General features: G+C 40.9%; 3 protein-coding genes across 4 annotated transcripts in view; all 3 read left to right on the top strand.

Moving 5' to 3' along the window:
* LOC308080033 (glycoprotein-N-acetylgalactosamine 3-beta-galactosyltransferase 1-B-like) overlaps positions 1-7,136 on the top strand; it is a 25,083-nt gene extending 17,947 nt beyond the window's left edge. Inside the window, exon 4 of the transcript XR_013932665.1 lies at positions 6,960-7,136. The gene's annotated coding sequence lies outside the window, so the exon portion shown is untranslated. The remainder of the gene's footprint in view (positions 1-6,959) is intronic.
* The window catches only part of apof (apolipoprotein F), a 21,620-nt gene extending 1,910 nt beyond the window's left edge, over positions 1-19,710 (top strand). Inside the window, exons 1-2 of one of the 2 annotated variants that reach the window (XM_080421709.1) lie at positions 17,244-17,372; positions 18,020-19,710. In XM_080421709.1, the coding sequence (XP_080277835.1) occupies positions 18,057-19,376 (1,320 nt within the window). In that variant the 5' untranslated portion in view covers positions 17,244-17,372; positions 18,020-18,056 and the 3' untranslated portion in view covers positions 19,377-19,710. Of the gene's footprint in view, positions 1-17,243; positions 17,373-18,019 lie in introns of those variants that run through there. The other variant, XM_080421708.1, reaches the window with a different exon arrangement.
* LOC308080042 (glycoprotein-N-acetylgalactosamine 3-beta-galactosyltransferase 1-B-like) lies at positions 4,116-6,928 on the top strand. The gene is made up of 3 exons (XM_080421755.1): positions 4,116-4,414; positions 5,689-6,347; positions 6,591-6,928. Exons 1-3 carry the CDS (start codon positions 4,198-4,200, stop codon positions 6,750-6,752), a joined length of 1,038 nt encoding a protein of 345 aa, XP_080277881.1. The 5' UTR covers positions 4,116-4,197; the 3' UTR covers positions 6,753-6,928.

Here is a 19,710-nt window from a genome sequence, read left to right as displayed (position 1 = left end):
TTCAGGGTATTCTTACTGACTAGAAAGTTGATCCTGTACAGAAAACGTGTTCTTTGATTGACCTTTTTGATGACTCTTTCTGCCATCTTATCACCGGAGAGGTTTGCCTCCAAGATGGAACCCAGGTAGGTATTTCCTTCTTTCTTGTGATAACATCGTCACCCGCTTTGATTGTGAAGCTCTCAGCCTTGTTAAGGTTAACACTAGACCCAAAGAGAATGGATTCGGTTTTACCCAGGTGTAATGATAGTTTGTTGTCAGATAGCCAGATGCGGATCGTATCGAGTTCAGAGCTGAGAGATTTTTCAACCTGCAGCCTGTCCCTGTCCGAGACCAGCAGAGCCGAGTCATCTTTTCCTTCTCCTCTCATCTCTCTGAACCGGCCTCATTAGCTTGTGCCTTGCAAATTGTGATTGTATGAACCGTCAGCTGCACATAATATGACTTTGCACTGTGACATACATATTTAAGAATGATAGTTGCTAATGGAATTATTGCATTCTTCAGATGTAGGGACTATAACCTTTAGGCATACCACAAGGGAACTTGTTCATGATGACCTATTTTTGAGCAAACAAATCATACACCATTTGTACAATTTTTTTTATTTGTATTTTTATTTTATAAAATCTAATTAGGTCTGGGTTGATTACATTTTCCTGTATTAATACATATGTAGATGATGATAAGTATTCATTACAGTTCAAACAAGCATACTGTTTGGTTTATGAATTAATTATGTGAGATTATTACCAAATACAGTATAGGGGAGGAGTTCTGGCATGCATCAGCATTGGATGATATCACTTGTCCCCCATCAATAAAACATGGCTGATCATTGTATTATATTGCATTATGTTGTTGAACATTCAAGAGCACTTTGGGGTGGTATTCATATGTTGTGTATTCTGTCCTTGATTTAACACTGCAATAATTTTCCTCTCCATGGTTATAATTGTATGTAACCAATGCCTATTAAGATGCCTAAGTGTTTACACTTAAATCTATGTATTTCCTCTGTACGTGAGCAAAGAGCACGTTCAGTCTTTTTGGGGGGATGATGTCCATTTATACCAAATTAGCATGTAATGCATATTGACTTCTTATAAATCGTTGTACATTTTTCCTTATTTGCAAGTGAATCCATTGCTTCAGTGATTAAGAGTTGCATGAGACTGACAGTCAGTCAGTGTTTTCTATGCAGCTTATGAGGATCGATGGATATCAGTTTTGCTGCCCAAATCATTTAAAATAACATGCATCCCCAAGTTAATATTGGTATAAAACACGCAGTTGCTGACAATGTCTTCCATTCCATAAACAAATTTTGTCAAAGGGAATGATGTACAGATATGTATTTATATTTGGGCTATATTGATATTGGTATCAATATATACAGTAGTGCATATATCAATTGGTGTTTTGAGTCTGAGTGTATGTGGGAGTGCACATTATGATCGCTGTGCAGTCTCAGTGAAAGGTACTTGAATCAGTATGAATAAATGCATATTTTGCTGTAGATATTGTCTTTATTTGAATTGGTTTACATTATTGTATATTGCATACATTTCACTTTACAGTAAAAATGACAAATATGGCCTTGGATACGTGCTGTCAGTCAGTATATTAACATTAATCTCACCTCACTGAACACTAACCTGAGTTACTTAAAGGCCCAATCTAGGATTGTTTTGAATATGAGTATGATTTGCAGATGAAAAATGTGCTATTTGGTCATAAATCAAAATGTAGGTCTCTTTTTCGCCTGTTTCCAAACATAACCAATGTAAAGAAACCTAGTACCGCCCCAAATACAGCAAATAAAATAATTGGTGTCTGAAGAGTTGGTAGCCTCTCTAGTCCCTAGACTAGAGAATCATTTTTCTGGTGGGCCATCTGTTTGTATCACTAACTGGGCCTTTAAATCACTTGCTATATACATGATATTGAGTTTATTGGCAGCAGTACTATGATTGTCCAGATGTGCTGCTGAGCAGGAGTTTGACACGAAGAGAAGAGCCTTGCTGTGTTTATTTAGAAATGTTGATTTACTTTAGACTAGGAACATTTTCTCCCTCTTCAAGTAGGACTTGTTACTTCAGCCGGCCATGCTTCATGAAAATGCCGCCTCTTTGTTGTGAATATTCTTCTCTTGTCCAGGTTTGAGGGATTCCTATAAAGAAAGGAGAATTTGGCTGTGTAGTCTCAGACAGTAATTTCGTATAATGCCACTAGATGTCACACTAACAAAGTTATGTTCTTTTCATGATGGTAACTGACCTACAAGAGGCTACTATTGTTGTACACTTTACATGTTCTTAAAGTTAGTGTAATGTTAATACATTTTCCCAAAGAGGAACCTGCATTGCAAAATTAGCAATTAACAATGACATTTACAATGTTTGAGTCCACTAGGAGTTATAAAGCTTACAGTAGGCCTAAAGATGTACGTATGTACAATTAAATAAATACAATTAATCCATTCATATGGGTCAATAAATATTGGGATATGCTCGACTACAGAAATTCTTAGTCGACTGATATTCATAGGAATTTGTTTGTTAATCGATTAGCTGATTTAATAGACAAATCTGTAAGTCCATTCTTCTCGGGATGATGAAGTTGAGAACTGAACAATCAAATTCTGATTTCACAATGACAACTGGATACTGAAAGTTATACACCGGTCTGGTAGAATTATATGGTTATATCTAGAGTTCACAAGAGCTGTGCTCATTTGTAAAACGTTATTCATTCAGCATGCAAAAAAAGCAATTACTATAATCAACTTGAGTCTTGATAGACTAAGACCAAACTGACCAATTATTTGGACAGATATTGGACAGTCCTTGAATATCAACACAAATTTTACTAAAAAGCTGTGAAAGGTACAGAATCATTGCAATGTTTCAATAAGATTAGTTGTAGGTTTTGACACTCACTTGATCCTCCTGAGCTCCTGCGTCCTAAGAGACTAAAAAAGATGTCATCCATGTCTCCTGCATAAACAGCAACCTCTTACTTTGTCTTGGTAGGGGAGGACCTCTTTGGTCTGAAAAGATACAAGTGGCCTAAAATGAGTCAAGTGATCAGAAACAAATATCTGTATAATAGACAGACAGGATGATGTAGTAAGGAAGGAGGTAAGGTAAATGAGAGTTTAGGGCAGGTGTTCCAATCACAATCTTAGATAACACAATCTGGATGACTAAGTGAACAATTACAATATTTACTTGCACTTCTCCTGCCCATCAGGCCCACAAAGCTGCCATAGTCGATGTCACATAACCGCTTTGGATCTGTGCAGTCCACAGGGACGTCTGGGGTATTCTGAGAACCAAAAAAGTGTAGAAGACGTGGATGGTAGTATACGGTAGTAAAAAAAAATAAGAAACGTCTATAAATCACTAGAGCTAAATCAGGTCATACCTCTATCTGTGGTGTATCCTTACACAAAGTCTTCATAAGGCATGAGTTGAAGATAACCAAGGCTGTCAGTGTTCCAATTCTCCCCATTATTCTAGAATTGGAACAAAGTCATCAATCTGTCTGCCTGTCTGTCTGCTACCTATCAGGTACACATATAAGAAAGTTCTTTTCATAATGAATAACTGTTAATGACTTTTTACCTCTGTAGCTTGTCTCTCAGCAAGTCTAGACAAATTGGCCGCAGTGATATTATATATTTTTTATTTATTTAGTCTATACTCAACAATGATGAGAATACATGAATCACTTACCTGTGGAATCCAGCAGTATTAAATCTGGTTGTGATGGTCCAATAAACTATTAATATTCCCCTTTGAAATTGTTGGTAGCACAAGTCTTTCCCCTCAGTCTCCTCCAGTTGTTACAGCCTACTTAAGTGTTCTTGTCATACCCCTGGCCCTGATAAACCCCACCCACCCCAACACAAGCAGCTTCCCTTTCATTAAGTTGTTGCATTTGTTTCATTAGGGCAAATCTCATATTGTTGAGTTGAGAAAGAACTGCAGAGCACCCATAACTATAAAAGTTGTGGATTAAATAATATTTGCCTCTGAGAAGGTGTGGCATCTATTTGTGTGACTGTGGAATGCTTCTGCTGCTATAAAGCCATTCACTCACGCCACACCATCACTGTTGGCTTTTAATGTTGTCTCTTCCTCTTCGTTTACTCAGCCTGATTGCGACTGAAAGTGGGCAACCTGGTCCAGCATGAGGGCCGTGGCATCTAAAGTCTCCTTTTATGTGGGTTTCCTTGTGGGAAGCATCACACTCTACGTGTTCCTGCGGCAGATGTGGTTTGAGAGGAGCTTTTCGGCACATCTGTCCAGTGGCTTGGACAATCCGCTCCATGAACTGGAGGAAGATGGGAAGAACTGGAAAAAGGAGAGATCTGCACTCTTCAACCTGAACCACCCTCACCACAAAGGTACAGATTATGGCAGTTATTGTTCCATAATTTCATAACTTTGTGTAATAGTATGTTGCTTGAGCAAATCACATGTACTGTAAAGGCAGGACAGCACTAACACACCTGCAGTGGTAGAAAAAGTACTCAAATGTTTTACTTTAAGCAAAAGTATTGATACTGCAATGTAGAAATACTCTGTTACAAGTAAAAGTCCGGAATTCAAAATTGACTTGTGTAAAAGTACAAAAGTATTGGTTTCAAAATAGTACCAAAAGAAGTCATTCTGCAGAATGTCCCATTGTACATGTTTTCAAATGTAAAAAATATATACAAATCTTTTGAAAAGAGCAGATCAACTTGCCCTTGTCTTCTCACCATTACACACAGATTATTGTGCAGGATATTGTGCAACCAATCTCAATCTACTGTATCAAGCACACAGAGAAACAATTACATACTATTTGCTAAGATATGACACAAGAAGCACAATGATAAACATACGCATTAAAATATATAATATTTTTCCACCAAAAATTATTAAAAATATTTATGATTACAATATTAAGTCAAATAATAGTGATTATCATATTTTTTTTCCATAATCGTGCAGCCATTTCATGGCTACCTATGTTCCATATCATGTACACGTTTTAGGTACAAAAATCAGTTGCAGTTAGGTACAAAAAATGATGCGAGCAAGAGCAGTGTAGGCTACAATGTAACAATACAGCAAGAAAACAACTGTAAAGGCAAATTACAGTAGAAGAAAGTAGAAAGTATCAGGTACTGTATTGGGTGAATTGGACATTTAAATGCTGGATATTTAAATTTTATTAATAACCACCAAAATAATTCAAGTATTGTATATAAGTAGAGTAGCAGACACATGCAGTATTAAAAGGGAGAGGCCAGTCATGCCACTCTGGTTCTGTCTTGTTGTGACATTGTCTTTGTAGAAAAGATGCATGCCTACAGTACAGTGTAAAGTCAGCACATGCTGTCAGTCCATAGATACTGCCCTAACCTGCTGCGCATACTCCAGCTTCCTGCTTTGCAAAGTGTGGATGTCTGAGCAAAACACAATAATTGAACATGGGAACCAGTTGGTTTCCATGTTCAAACCAACTGGTTTCCCTAATACTTTGTTTTGAACAAGGTTAGGCGGAAACGGATGTTAAAATTAGTTAGGGTAGAGTTATGTATATATACTAACTAACTACTCTACTGTATGTGTAACTGTATATGCAGCAATGGCACAAAATAAATATTAATTCAGTCATTCTCTTTGTCAGGTGAAGATAGCCGTATGGCAGATGAGTTGTACAAAAAGGTGCGAATTCTTTGCTGGGTAATGACTGGGCCCAGCAACTTGGAGACGAAGGCTCGGCATGTGAAGGCTACCTGGAGTCGACACTGCAACGTTGTTCTCTTCATGAGCTCTGTCGATGACCCTGATTTCCCTACCGTGGGCTTGGGTACCAAGGAGGGGCGTGACCAGCTTTACTGGAAGACAATCCGGGCCTATCACTATGCATACGAGCATCACGCCCATGAGGCAGATTGGTTTCTTAAGGCAGATGATGACACCTACGTAATTGTGGACAACCTGCGCTGGGTTCTTTCCAACCGCACACCCGAGGAGCCCGTCTACTTCGGTCGAAGATTCAAGCCCTACATCAAGCAGGGCTACATGAGCGGTGGTGCAGGTTATGTACTAAGCAAAGAGGCTCTGAGGAGATTTGTTGAGGGATTCAAAAATAAGGTGTGCACTCACACTACCTCTGTGGAAGACGTGGCGATGGGGCAATGCATGGAGAAAGTTGGGGTGAAAGCAGGTGACTCTAGAGACACTATCCACAGGGAGACCTTTCACCCCTTTATCATAGACGATCACCTCACATCCATGTTTCCGGGCTGGTACTGGAGCTGGTGCTACTACCCCATCTTAGAGGCAAGTCCAGCTACTGAAGCTTTCCTTGGTGTACTTCTGTATTTATTTATGCATGTGTTACTGATGCCTAACTTGTACTTGAAGCATAAATTAGGCTTTAAAGTTGTTTTGCCCCCATCTCTTATGTTGATAATAAATGTATGCACATACAGTAGTCATTTAGCATAACCAAATGCCTTGACATGTTTTCATACGCTTCTTTGCCTTGACATGTTTTCATACGCTTCTTTTACATTGCCCCAGGGTCCAAAATGCTGCTCGGACCTGTCCGTGTCTTTCCACTATGTGGACGCTTCACTCATGTATTTATTGGAGTACTACGTCTACCACCTGCGTGCCTTTGGCTACAGTTACCGCTATCAGCCTCCTGCCCCTGCAGGATACAATATTGAGGAGTTAACATGATCCTGGAATGTTGCTGAACAGGGAAGTGCCAAAGATCTGGCTTTTCCAGAAAAACCGAGGGCAAAGGTTGAACATCCACCCAGGACAGATGAAAAGCGGGATGTGAAACCTCCTCCCGCAGCTGATAACAATGCAAATTAATACAAATTTGACCCAGAAGTTCACTCAAATTACAAACCCATCTCCAACCTGCCCTTCCTCTCCAAGGTGCTGGTCAGGGTCACTAATGACCTTTTGATGGCGGCTGATGATGGCCCCCCCTCCCTCCTCATCCTCCTGGACCTCTCGGCGGCCTTCGATAGAGTCGACCACAACATCCTCCTCGACCATCTGCACTCCACCATAGGTCTCTCCAACTCTGCACTAAACTGGTTCACCTCCTACCTCACAGACAGAACCGAGCGTGTCTCCCTGGGAGGTTCAAGTTCCCGGACACAGCCTGTCACCTGTGGCGTCCCCCAAGGTTCTGTTCTCGACCCCACCCTCTTCACGCTCTGCATACTCCCCCTTGGTCGTGTCATCAGCCGGCATGGGATACCTTCCATTGCTATGCTGATGACTTTTTTCTCACTTCGTTTCTCAGTCTGGAAAAGCTCCTGACTTGTTTTGCAGAACTACACTTGAACTACATATGTTACGTAGGCAACGTTGTTGCTGATTGGATGTTGTTCAAACGAATCACGAATCACAACGATCACACTGGTGTTTTTGTCCCGCCCCGCACCACAGACCAATCAGAAGCCACGGCTCCCTCGGAGATAGGAGGCTTTCCAGACTGAGAAACGAAGTGAGAAAAAAATATCCGCCAAACGTAGTGAAGCAGGCTGGATCCCAGGCTAGCTGATGACACCCAACTATCTCAGGACCAACCCAACCCCCTCTGCCTCCCTGCCTTAACCACCTTCAACACCATCATCCACACTGACCACATGCCTTGAGGAGATAAAGGCGTGGATCACTCACAATTTCCTGCAGCTTAACAGTTCAAAGACAGAACTGGCACCCCACACCAGGTCAAATCATCCCCATTAACCAGCATCACGTTCTCCAGCCAGAACCTCCCCCTCTCTCCTGTAGTCACCAACCTGGGTGTTAAAATGGACCCCCACCTACCTTTGATTCCCACATTAAACAGCTAATGTTCAATTGGAAACTGGAAAGCTATTCCTCTGTCCTGTACTTTTCCACTATATTCCTCATAGATATACTGTTCTGTTTGCTTTTTCTTAACTTTTATGTTCTGTTGCACTGCAGAGCATATAACTGTAAAAGCTGTGTGAAATATGTTATTAAAGTCGGTAAATAATGGGAATACAAATTAAATTAACAATTTAATTTAACCATAACATTGTACAACTCCCCATCCATCCTATACAGCATATATACAGTATATTTGAACTAGATACACATATATTTATATATTTCAAATAGAAAAAAAAAACTTGTTTTGACATATCAACGAATCGATTAATAGGCCGTCTGGTCAAGGCCGTTTTCGTTCAGTTTCGTTCCCATCAGGTGGATCTAAATAATCTCTGCTTGTGTGCTTGTATTTTGCTAAGAGATTGGTTACATAGTTTAATTGATTTTGATTTATTAGTGCATTACATTTCCCCATCGACTTTAATGGGAAAATGAAAAAACTCCCATTCAAGTATTTTTGTCTCTGACTTGGAGGGAAGGTTCATAGTTTATTGCCAAATTATTGAGATTTTTTTTTTACACCGGTCGGCCACATGGTGGCGCTATAACAGCCCACTTTACGTTTCGGCCTATAACTCTTGAACGGTAGGTCATAGAATCAAAAAACCTGGATTCCTTTTGTGCGTTCGGAAATACAGCACTGAGCGCACTGGCCAATACAAACTAATAGGTGAGTGCGCTCCGGTGCGCAATTTCCGAACGCTTGAGTCATGACGCAACTCCCCATATAGGCCACGCCCATTTGCGTCTGGATAGATTTTCAGATTTTTTGATCTTCAAAACACAGTTTTTGCACCTTCTCCTACAGATTTTGTCCAAATCTCACAAAAATTGGTACACATAATCGCTGAACCCATGCGATAAACATATCAAAGCGGAATCCATACCATTCGTCCAGGCGCGCGGGAAGTCCTTAATACCTAGGGGGGCTGTGCGTCGGGGGGGACGGGCGCGCGATTTTTTTTGTGATTTTTTGGGGGTTTTCTGTGTTTTTCCCCACACAAAAAGGCAGAAAGACAGTGCAAACACCAGGTTGAAGTTCATCCATGACCGTAACAGACTGCTATGATCCATAAAATATATATATATTATAAAAAATAAAATAAAATAAAACGTTTTTTTTTTTTCTTCCCATCACCAGGGGGGCTGCTCCCATCACCAGGGGGGCTGCAGCCCCCATAGCCCCCCCCTTCCCGCGCCACTGCATTCGTCCGTAATAGGCTTCCAAAGGGGAGGGGCTTGTTTTACAAATTATGCCAAAAATCATGAACAAAACGTCCAGTCAACTAATCCCCAAATTTTAATCACATATCAACGGTGGTTTACTCAACAACTCCCCAAAAGCATTTTCACTTTGACACTTTGATGCGCCACAAATGCGCAAAATGTAACCGTTTGATGCAAAAACATGATTTTTTGGGGGGGATCAATCCTCTCTATGGGTCTATATGGGTTTTTACAAGCTTTCACGCAACATTCTACTGGCGTTTTATTGACTTAATGTGAGAGGAAAACAGCAGAAGGATCAACTCCCTCAAGCAGAAACGTCAGGTAAGCCACACACACACACACACACACACACACACACACACACACACACACACACACACACACACACACACACACGTATTATGTTATCACATTAAAAAAAGTTATTGAAAATAGCAGGTCTACAAGCTCACAATGCATCTCAACGATTTCCTTCCTATATGTGTATGTGTATATATATATATATATAGAGGATATTGACACTTATGTGTGAATTCCATGCTGCTAGTTTGCTGCATAATTTTTAATAAACATCTATTTACCTTCTCATGGACACTATGATACATACATAAACACCACAAGTATGTCTTTTATAATTATGGCAAAACAAACCTGTAAAAATGTCATGCATCTACAGTGAGAATGTACAAACATGTTCATCTCAGTGATAACTCAGACATCTTTACATCTTTGACAGCTAATACACCAGATGTTGTTGTGGTTGATGAAGTGTCTGTATTAGAGATAGCCTGCACTTTTGACTCTAGCCTAGAGGAAGCCTTTATGACCAAGGTCATTAAATACCAACCACTCCTACATACCATCTCAGAGTTTTTATATTTGGCAGCCTATAGGACATAGGCCTACCCACAGACTGGTTGTTAGAGGGTTTCAACAACTTGGGATGCCCAAAAAGGTTGGCAAAGTATTGTGCTGTCTCTGCTATAATTGGCAGCCGCCAAATATGGCGGAGACAGATACTTATACAGTACCTATAGAGTACTGAGTGACATGTTTATTGTATCATGAAGACATATGCCATGATTTTGTGAATGTAACCTTACTGTGGACATATAATATTTGCGTTTTCTTGATTTCTGTATGTGTCTCCTTTATGTGGACAAATAAATGGTTTGTGTGTGTGTGCGTGTGTGTGTGTGTGTGTGTGTGTGTGTGTGTGTGTGTGTGTGTGTGTGTGTGTGTGTGTGTATATTATACATAAATATATTATTAGTTTTTGACCAAGCTATATATGCCAAAGCTCAGCAAATCCGCTGGAAAGATGATGACTTGACAAAGCGTTCATCACCATGCCAGCTTGTGATGGACATTTCCATCAATATTTTATTTTTGCCATGGACATGCAAAAATAAGTGATCAATAATATTACCAGAAACACATAGGCCTAGCCCCAAATGTATACAGTACTAATGGACTCTTGGTGTGCCTAGTGTCTACTCTATTCCACTGCACTGCACATTTTAAAACAAGCCACTTATCAATTAAATTTGGGGGAATTTGGGGAGAAAAGAACGATCTACAAGCTCACAACACATCACAGCATGTTGTGAGCTTGTAGATCAGCAATTCTCTTTTCTTTTTAGCCTATAATGGCATGCCCAAAAATTGGGATGTCAGGGTTAACGTGGTTAACTAGCCTATTCTTTAGAACACCATGGAGACTGGGAAGTTAATTATCCACTGTATACTGGCAGGTGGCAGTCCTGAGACAAGCATTCAATGTGGCATGGTCCAAGTATATTCCACGTTTGGGATTTCAATAATTGGGTCTTACCAGTACAGACAGTGCTTCCATCTGACATTGCAGAAGCAAAAGGGCCTCTTAGCTGCAAATGTGAGTGAACAGATGGCAATTCAGAGGACAGTGTTACTTGAGGACAGGAGGAGAAGTTCCAGCTAAACTAGTTTTTTGTTCGTCTACGTAGCTTCAATAGGTGTGGTTTCCATTACAGTAGACCTAATCCATGTTGATGAGAAAGCATGCCGATGGGACAAAGGAAAAAGACTTGACTGTCAAAACAGAATTATGTACATGATGAGTAATTCATGAAGGGCATGTCATGATCTAAAGGAATGCAATGTCACAATAGTTTGATGCAAAGGTGCCTAACTTTGATGAGAGGTGAGGATGAGGTCTCATGGTGAGGCTGTGGATCAAGGGTTTCCATGGATTATGCTTGTTGAGTGTTATTATAATTGAGTTGTTATTGTTATTATTGGACACTTTGAAACACTTTCTCTCAAAAAAAATTATTAGAGAAAAAAAAGAAAAAAGTGCCACGGACATAGAGTTTCATACATGTCCTTCCTAGGTATTTTAGGAAAAAGCTTTGGTGATGCAGGGCTGCAAGACATACTCATTGAGTCTGAAGTTGGTGCCCCAGAATCCATCAATGGTGTGATCAGTGGTCATCCACAGGAGATGCAGTCTGCACTTTCCTATTTTGTCATATTTGTATACTATTTTGCTGCTGTTGCACTGTCTGACAATGTCACACCAACATTTCTCTGTTCATACCTGTGAGTGACACAGAAGGCCTGATCTGGGGGGTGGGGGGGGGGGGGGGGTTGATGTACAAATGACACATGCTGTGACACACTGTGGTATTTTAATACATCTTTTATACCATATTTTGTAATAATTTGCAGCTTTAGTGTATTTATTTTAGTCTAGTCTATTTTTGGCATTATTCCAATCTAGGGGGGCGTGGTAGCATTTTGATATATTTTCAGCCATTTTGGGCCAAGGTGTGCTGCTTTTGTTTTTCTACCTTTCATTACACAGTAGGTTGTGATTTTTCTTATGTATGAAACATAAGCTTTTAGCTAAATGTACTATGTGTATGTTTCATTGTGCTGGGTGCCAATCACTTCCGTAGAAGTGTTTTCTTAAACAAATTTGCTACATTTCATGATCTAAATTCAAATATGAGTATACTAAGGCACCAATACTTGTTTCAGATGTTAGGTATGTATTTATGACATTTGAGAAAGATTTTGTGTTGCCAGAATCAATATAACACATTTTACAAGCAAAAACAGCAGCACAAGATTTTCGTTTTTTCATTATTCACTTTTATATACATTTCTGGCTTGTGAAAAATACTGCAGGATATTGTGCGGAGACCTTTTAAAGTCCACAAGGGTATTGTCTATGCAAAAATGCATTGAAAAAGTAGATCCAAGACGTGGGAACAAAATTCATTTTCTGGGCACTTTTTGGTGGGTCACCACACGGCCTATAACTACTCAAAGCAGCACTATGCAACTTTCCTCTTCTACCCCGGAAATGTGCTGACATTTTTACCATTGAGCTAATAGAGCCGGCCTGCTTGCTCGGGGGATAAATTGAATCTTGATCATCCGGTCAGATCCTGTGTCTAGGTGAGACATGACCTTTGACATGATCTAAATGTCTCAATAGAAGAGCAGAATATACTAGATGGATTAGTTCGATTAACTATTGCACCTCTAGCTGCATGTGTGGTTCAATGAGACCAAACTGTATAATGCAAGTTTATATATTAGTCTAGAAACAACAAGGTTAGAAATGTGTTTTGTTTGTGTCGTCTTCTTCTTTTGGTTAATTCCCATCAAAGGTCACCACAGTGGATCATCTGTTTCTATCTGCTCCTGTGTTCTGCATTGTCCTCTTCACTCCAGCCACCTGCATGTCCTCTCTCACCGCATCCATAAACTTCTTATTTTCCCTTCCTCTTCTCCTCTTTCCTGGCAGCTCCATCTTCAGCATCCTCCTCCCAATGTATCAATGTATCACTCTGTCTTGTATATTTAGTCATTTCTGATCTGGTTCCTCCTTGTCACTCCTAATGAGACTCGTATCTGCCATCTCCAGCTTCGCTGCTCCTGTCTTTTCACCAGTGCCGCCGTTTCCAAGCCGCACAGAATGGCTGGTCTCACTATACCGTCTTTTACATCTTCCCTCTCACTCTTGTTGGTATCCTTTTGTGACAAATCACTCCTGACAATTTCCTCCATCCGTTCCACCCAGCCTGCACTCTCTTCCACACTCCCCATTACTTTGGCTCGTTGACCCCATGGTATTTAAACTCTTCTATCTTTGCCACCTCTGCTCCTTGCATCCTCACCGTTCCACAGTCCTCCCTCTCGTTCACGCACACGTGTCTTACTGCTGCTGACTTTCATTCCTCTTTTCTCCAGGTAAGCTGTGTTTGTATCTGTGAATGATTAAAAAAAACACAGAGCAATACTAATAGCCTATAGTGGTAATAATACTAGGCAGTAGGCACAATACATATAATTTGTCGAGTTACACATCATTTGTCACCAGAACGTGTCAAAAAACGACATGTTTTTCTAAATTGATTGCCGTACATTATTACAGAGCAACATTATTGCACTTATGTTTAATATAAAATCCTTCACTCTGTCTTGTATATTTATCAGGGGTGGGAAGATCCCTGTCTTGTAATGATGAACGCAAGCATAGAAAATGCTTATTTTGCCATCATCAATGCTGGACCTTTTCTTTACCACAAGATGTTTCACAAAGAGGCTTAATTATTTCACACAAATGTAGAGATTTGAGGATAGCGTTAGACTCACCTTTTTTAGTTCAGTTCAGTGTAGTTTATTATAAACTGTGACAGGACTACAGATACAGACTTTGCAGTATACTGTATATACAGTGTGTGTGTGTGTGTGTGTGTGTGTGTGTGTGTGTGTGTGTGTGTGTGTGTGTGTGTGTGTGTGTGTGTGTGTGTGTGTGTGTGTGTGTGTGTGTGTGTGTGTACAGGATTGTTGATAGTTCCGTTAGGCTGAATATATTAGACTGTACAGTATAGTTGATATTGTTTATGACTAACATTTTTATTATAGCTCTGGTAGACAGCTCTGCCCAGAAGCATTATGTGTGTTTTAAAGTCACCCATTGAGAATAAACCAGTCACACCAGATCATCATTATAGGGTGGCAAGTATTGTTTTCACAGAGAGAGAGAGAGAGAGAGAGAGAGAGAGAGAGAGAGAGAGAGAGAGAGAGAGAGAGAGAGAGAGAGAGAGAGATTTTGTCCACAGATTACTACATACTAGCATAGTGTTTTGCACAAGACCAATTAAAAACATTAATTAAGATGTCCTATAACCAAACAGACTACAGCCTAAACCAAACAGACTACAGCCTAATCTACACAAAACGATTACCAGCCTCAATATACATTCTACATTAAAAACTAAGCATGTATGTATGTTGTACATAACATAAGTATGTTGTACATACTACATTCCTTGTATGAAATGGGAAAATATTTAGGCAAAACACATATACATTATGTCAAATTAAGGTTACAATTTTACCATGCGAGGATGGAGAGGCACACTTCACCTGTTTCATCAAAATCACTCTCATGTCACGTGTGCCACTGATTTGGCGTCGCCTTTGGTGTGATCCCATCACAAGATGGTCCCTAGTTTTCACTGCCAGTAGTTATGCGTTTGATACTAAATAAATATTTGAATAGGGGGCACGGTGGCGGAGTCGGTAGCGCTGTCGCCTCACAGCTAGAAGGTCCTGGGTTCGATTCCCGCCGGGGACGCTGGGGGCGTGTCTTCTCCTCCGCGTCATCAGCGCCCATACCCTAGGTGGGGTTGGCGAAAGGGCCTACTCTGTGTGGAGTTTGCATGTTCTCCCCGTGTCTCCTAGGGTAGTTAATACCCTCACAAAAACATGTAGTAATCCTGGTCGCTATACCGCCTCCCCCATGACAGCCGGGGCGCCTGATGGAGGGGAAGGGAACTGGTTGGAATAACGTGTTCCTTCCACGTGCTACGTCCAACCAGGGAAACTCCCCCTGTCGGGTGACAAGAAGGTCAGTTGGCTCTCATGCCTGAAGGAAGCATGAGCTCGGCCCTGGCCTCCCTACTGTGGGGGACTGGTGTAGTGCTGGTGTAGGGCTGGTGTAGCGCCCAGGATCACTTAGGAAATTGGCACGGGTGAAAAAAAATGGGTTACAAAAATCGCGGGATAAAAATAAAATAAAAATATATATATATATTTGAATATGTTCACAACATCACTTTTTCATCACTCTTCTCTACACTAATCCCTGTGATCACATGCATTAAAAAGGTGACTTGTTGTTAATTGGCCTATATTCTCCAGACAGTAAACAGTTAGACATGTTGTCATGTTTTGATTGGGTTCTAGGGATATCTTCCTATTCACTTTGAGAAACATTCTCAAAAGCCCCTCACGTTCATCCCAATCGTCTAACTAAACTCCAGACCATGTGATGGCAACTAGTTTTCAACTTTTATTTGAAAATGTTTTAGTAAAGCCCAGCGTGCTGCTTCCTAAAATATATGCTACCTGGACCAAAAATGTAAATAATAGATCTTAATTGTGTATAATACCATTTTTTATTGAATAAAGAGCTATCTAATTTATTGATGACAAATTCACCATTTAGACAGTAAGCTATATAACTGTCTGGTGAATCCAGTAGAAATAGTTTCAGTTTTGGTCTGTGATTGACCCAAACAATCAGGACTTTCTCTGTATGAATAGGAATCCACCATGGTAAGACAGTACCATCTAGTGTTTAAATCAGTGTACTATATCTCAGCATCTTATGGGTTGAGAAGGGGTATATGCAGAAATGTAATACAGGCCCACATGGAAATGGTTAGAATGTTGCCACTAGCATTATTCACATGCATGCAAAAAAAAATCTTACATACAGAGTTCTGGCGCCTCCATGTATTGCTTTGTAGATGGACTACGGTCTACTATGTTTATATTGTCTCTAGGAAAGAACTTGGGTCAAATGCTGTTGTTTGTTAAACATGCTATATAAATAAACTTGACTTGACTTGACCTGCTTGAAACCAACTGATGGGCATGTAGCTGAAATCCTGCGTAAAATTTTAAGCTGAGTGGCAGCTCCTCTGTGACATTGAGATAATTCTCACAAAATGCACACCTATTACTATGTTGTATAAAGAATACTGCACCTACTGAGAAGGACTTTATTATGTACAGATACTGGGACGTGGGGGGAATGACAAGATGTGTCAGGCCAAATTCAATTCTTTTTTTTTGCAGATTAATTTATTCTTCAGTGATCTTAACCTACTACATATATATATATATAACTCTGATTCTAGATCATAGCCCATACAATGTTTTCATACCACTGAGGAGCACCTGCTAAATAATGAAAACAAATATAATTGTTACATAAATACTAATGCTAAACACTAAAATAAGGCATCATTATTGGTGTGGTGTGGTGTGGAGTAAAGTAAAATCACAGACACTGATGCATCCCTGCAGGAAAATCCTTCCCTTCTGGGATGTTTCACTGCTAAAGAAATGGTCTTTTATCCACAATTTCTATAGTGTGAAAGAATGGATTCTAAGAGGGTAAAATGGTCATCTCTTAATTTGAGCTCAGAAGAGCTGGAACGTGGAGATATGTTAATAATGTGTAGAGTAGAAGTGTAGTGTAGAGTTTTTTTTTTGTTTAAGCAGTTACAAATATGGGACACGATTATGTAGTTGTATTTATAATCTATTCTGACAACTCATCATTAAAGTAATTCAGCTACACTCTGCCCTTTTCATTCCTTAGACTTCTTAGTAAAGGGAGGAATTTGCTCAGGGCATGAGGGGGTATTTCTGCCAAGAATGTGGGTCAAAGACCTACTCAGTATATTAAAAGGGAGAGAGAGAGAAAGAAAGAGAAGAGGGAGTGCATGAGAGAATAAGAGGGCACCAGGGCAAACAAACAAAAACGTTTTAAAACATGGACCTACTCCATGTGAATCAATATTCTAGCCCTGATCTCCCTGTTGAGCAATGGGGCCAACTAAGAGAGAGAGAGAGAGAGAGAGAGAGAGAGAGAGAGAGAGAGAGAGAGAGAGAGAGAGAGAGAGAGAGAGAGAGAGAGAGAGAGAGAGAGAGAGAGAGAGAGAGATATGTAGGGGGAGTTGGGGGAAGCTATTTAACGGGAGCAAATCTCATCAGAGGCAAAGAAAGAGAAGATCTCTGTGCATGCTTTTAAGTAAGTGAACGTCTTATGTTCAGAACTAATATTATCTTCAAGTTGTGACTATTGGACGCTGGACTAAAGAGCAGCTTATTCAGGTATTTTTTTGCAAAATCTTTCATCCTTTTTTTGTTAATGTAAAAGTTGTAAAAATAGTTGTTCCTCTTTATCTCTTCATGAAGGCATTGTGTTCTGCACATTCCTTCTATACTGCAGAGGTTTGAAATTAAGCAAATATAATTGTAGTGTTCTGGTTTGGGTCAATGGTTGTTGTTGTTGTTGTTGTTGTTGTTGTCGTCGTCGTCGTTGTTGTTGTTGTTGTTGTTGTTGTTGTTTTCTTCACTTTAATATGTATACCATTGTGATCATGTACCAAAATACTAACGGAAAACATGTAAACTGCATTGTAGAACATCATGTTTTACTGTGTACTTATTCACATCATACTCCTTACAGTACACGTTACAAGTTACAACTCATATCATGTACTTAAAAAACTTCAGAACTTGTTGTGTGATACTGCCTAGTGTCATTTTGTTCTCTGAGCTCGCCACTAAACCAAATCATCATATATAAGCTCATAGCGCGGCACCGAGTGATGAGCTTGTAGATCTGCTATTTTTGAAAAATCATGAGATTTTTGTGCAAATCATATATATATATTTTTTTACATTTTTTACTCAAATCTTTGCTTCTGGGGATTTTACAAAATGTCTATCTACTATTGACTGGTTGTTTTTTCCAGACTCTGTGGCCACTGGAATAGCTCTCTAACCACGAGAATGATGCACTCAACACTAAAGTGGCTGATTCTGATCCAGCTACTTCTGAACGAGCAGGCTCTCTGCAGGGCACCACCTCCTGTGACCCTTAGAAACGCTCTTCCCAGCACCATCATCCAGGAAGAAGGAGGAACGAAGCAGTCTCTCCTGGGATCCCAACCCCAACTCGGTTCCCCACACGGGAAGAAGGATCCTTCTATACCTATAGTAATGGGTGTGCCGAAAGAAGACAAGCTTCAGTCTTCAAAACGTATAATATCCACTCTCAGGGCAACGCTTAAGATCTCATTGGAAGATCATGTCCAAATTCAAGGGAACGTCAGCTGCGGAGAGCTGCTCTCTGCTACCACCCTGGATGATCCGTCCTCCACCCTGTTCCCTCAGGAGCTCCTGAGTCTCTCTATGGTGCCAGTGTTAGCGGTGGTAGGTTGCCAAAGGGAGGCCCAGACTCTGGTGCTCAAGCTATTTGACCTGCTGGGCATGGCTGACACAGAGGAGCTCCTGATGGAGGTAGGGAGTGTGATAGAGAGGAGGGCAACCCATGCCTCGCCGCCATCACTGGAATCACCCGTGGACAGGACACAAGCGCAGAGCCACCTAGAGGCAGTGATGTTTAACATTCGGCAGCTGGCCATGGCTGGGGAGGCTGGCATGGGCCAGGGAGAGCTGTGTGGAGGCTGGACTCGGGTGAATGGAACCGTGCTACTGGGAAAGGCTGTGGAGGGAGCCACAGGGGGGCTTCGGGAGGCCGTGAGGGCCTGTGAGAGTCTGGGATTCCAGTGTGCCGGAGTGACACAGGGTGGTTTACTCGAACCTGGGCAGTACAGGGCAGTGCTGAAGAAAGGCAGCCGTATCGTGCCCTCAGAATCCCTGGAGGCTGAGTGTTGGATCCGGCAGTGCAACATGGAACAGGATGAGGATAATTCACTCCCTGCGGCATCAGGTAGACGGGCAAGGCGAAGTCCCCGGCGGAACTGTGTCAACAAAGCGGAGGAGGAGGTCTACAATGTGGTGGAGTGGATTCCTGCCGTCAGCACCCTCTACAACCTGGGTACCGCTATGTATTATGCATCAATCAATTGCTCTGAGACAGCCCAGGAGAGAGCCATACTGAGCGCCGTCGATCTCGGCACCGATGCTCTTATGGCCGTCACAGGTGGGACTGCCGGGGTGGCTGGTTACGCCCTTGGCGCAGGAGTAAAGACAGGCGTGAAGGCCGGAATCAAGTACCTGCTCAGCACCATGAAGCATCAGGAAGACGACCTGCTTGTGAACCAGAACCAGTATAGCTGGGAAGAGCCACTCATCACAATAAACTAGAGACTACGGCAAATAATTAATCTCTCTTCAACATAGCTATTTCCCTGTTTCCCATGGCTACATGTACACCTGTTTGTAAAATAGGATCACAACAAGATATGTTTTTTGTCTGCAGGTAGAGCGATGAACGGCCAATGATGGGGAATATCAGACTCTTAGGTTTTCTATGTTGTCGTTTTAAAGTTGTAACCCAATACCAGAATTGAGAAACAAAGTATTCAGATAATAATTACCTGGATACACAGAAGCATGTTTGAAAAGGGGGAGGCTTTTTGTTTGTGTATTTTTGTGCACAAAACATAATTTAATAAAATAGTTCAGAATATTATAGTAT

The sequence above is a fragment of the Gymnoscopelus braueri genome (genome assembly GCF_963280865.1).
Source record: "Gymnoscopelus braueri genome assembly, chromosome: 3".
NCBI lineage: Eukaryota > Metazoa > Chordata > Actinopteri > Myctophiformes > Myctophidae > Gymnoscopelus > Gymnoscopelus braueri.
Note: the sequence above shows the minus strand (reverse complement) of the source record. Positions and strands in the feature narration are given on the sequence as shown.

Excerpts from the sequence above, each read along its gene's own strand:
- LOC308080042 (XM_080421755.1), top strand. The coding sequence starts at position 4,198 with ATGAGGGCCGTGGCATCTAAAGTCTCCTTTTATGTGGGTTTCCTTGTG. Across the intron at positions 4,415-5,688 it reads GAACCACCCTCACCACAAAG|GTGAAGATAGCCGTATGGCA; the intron begins GTACAGATTATG and ends TCTCTTTGTCAG. Across the intron at positions 6,348-6,590 it reads GCTACTACCCCATCTTAGAG|GGTCCAAAATGCTGCTCGGA; the intron begins GCAAGTCCAGCT and ends ACATTGCCCCAG.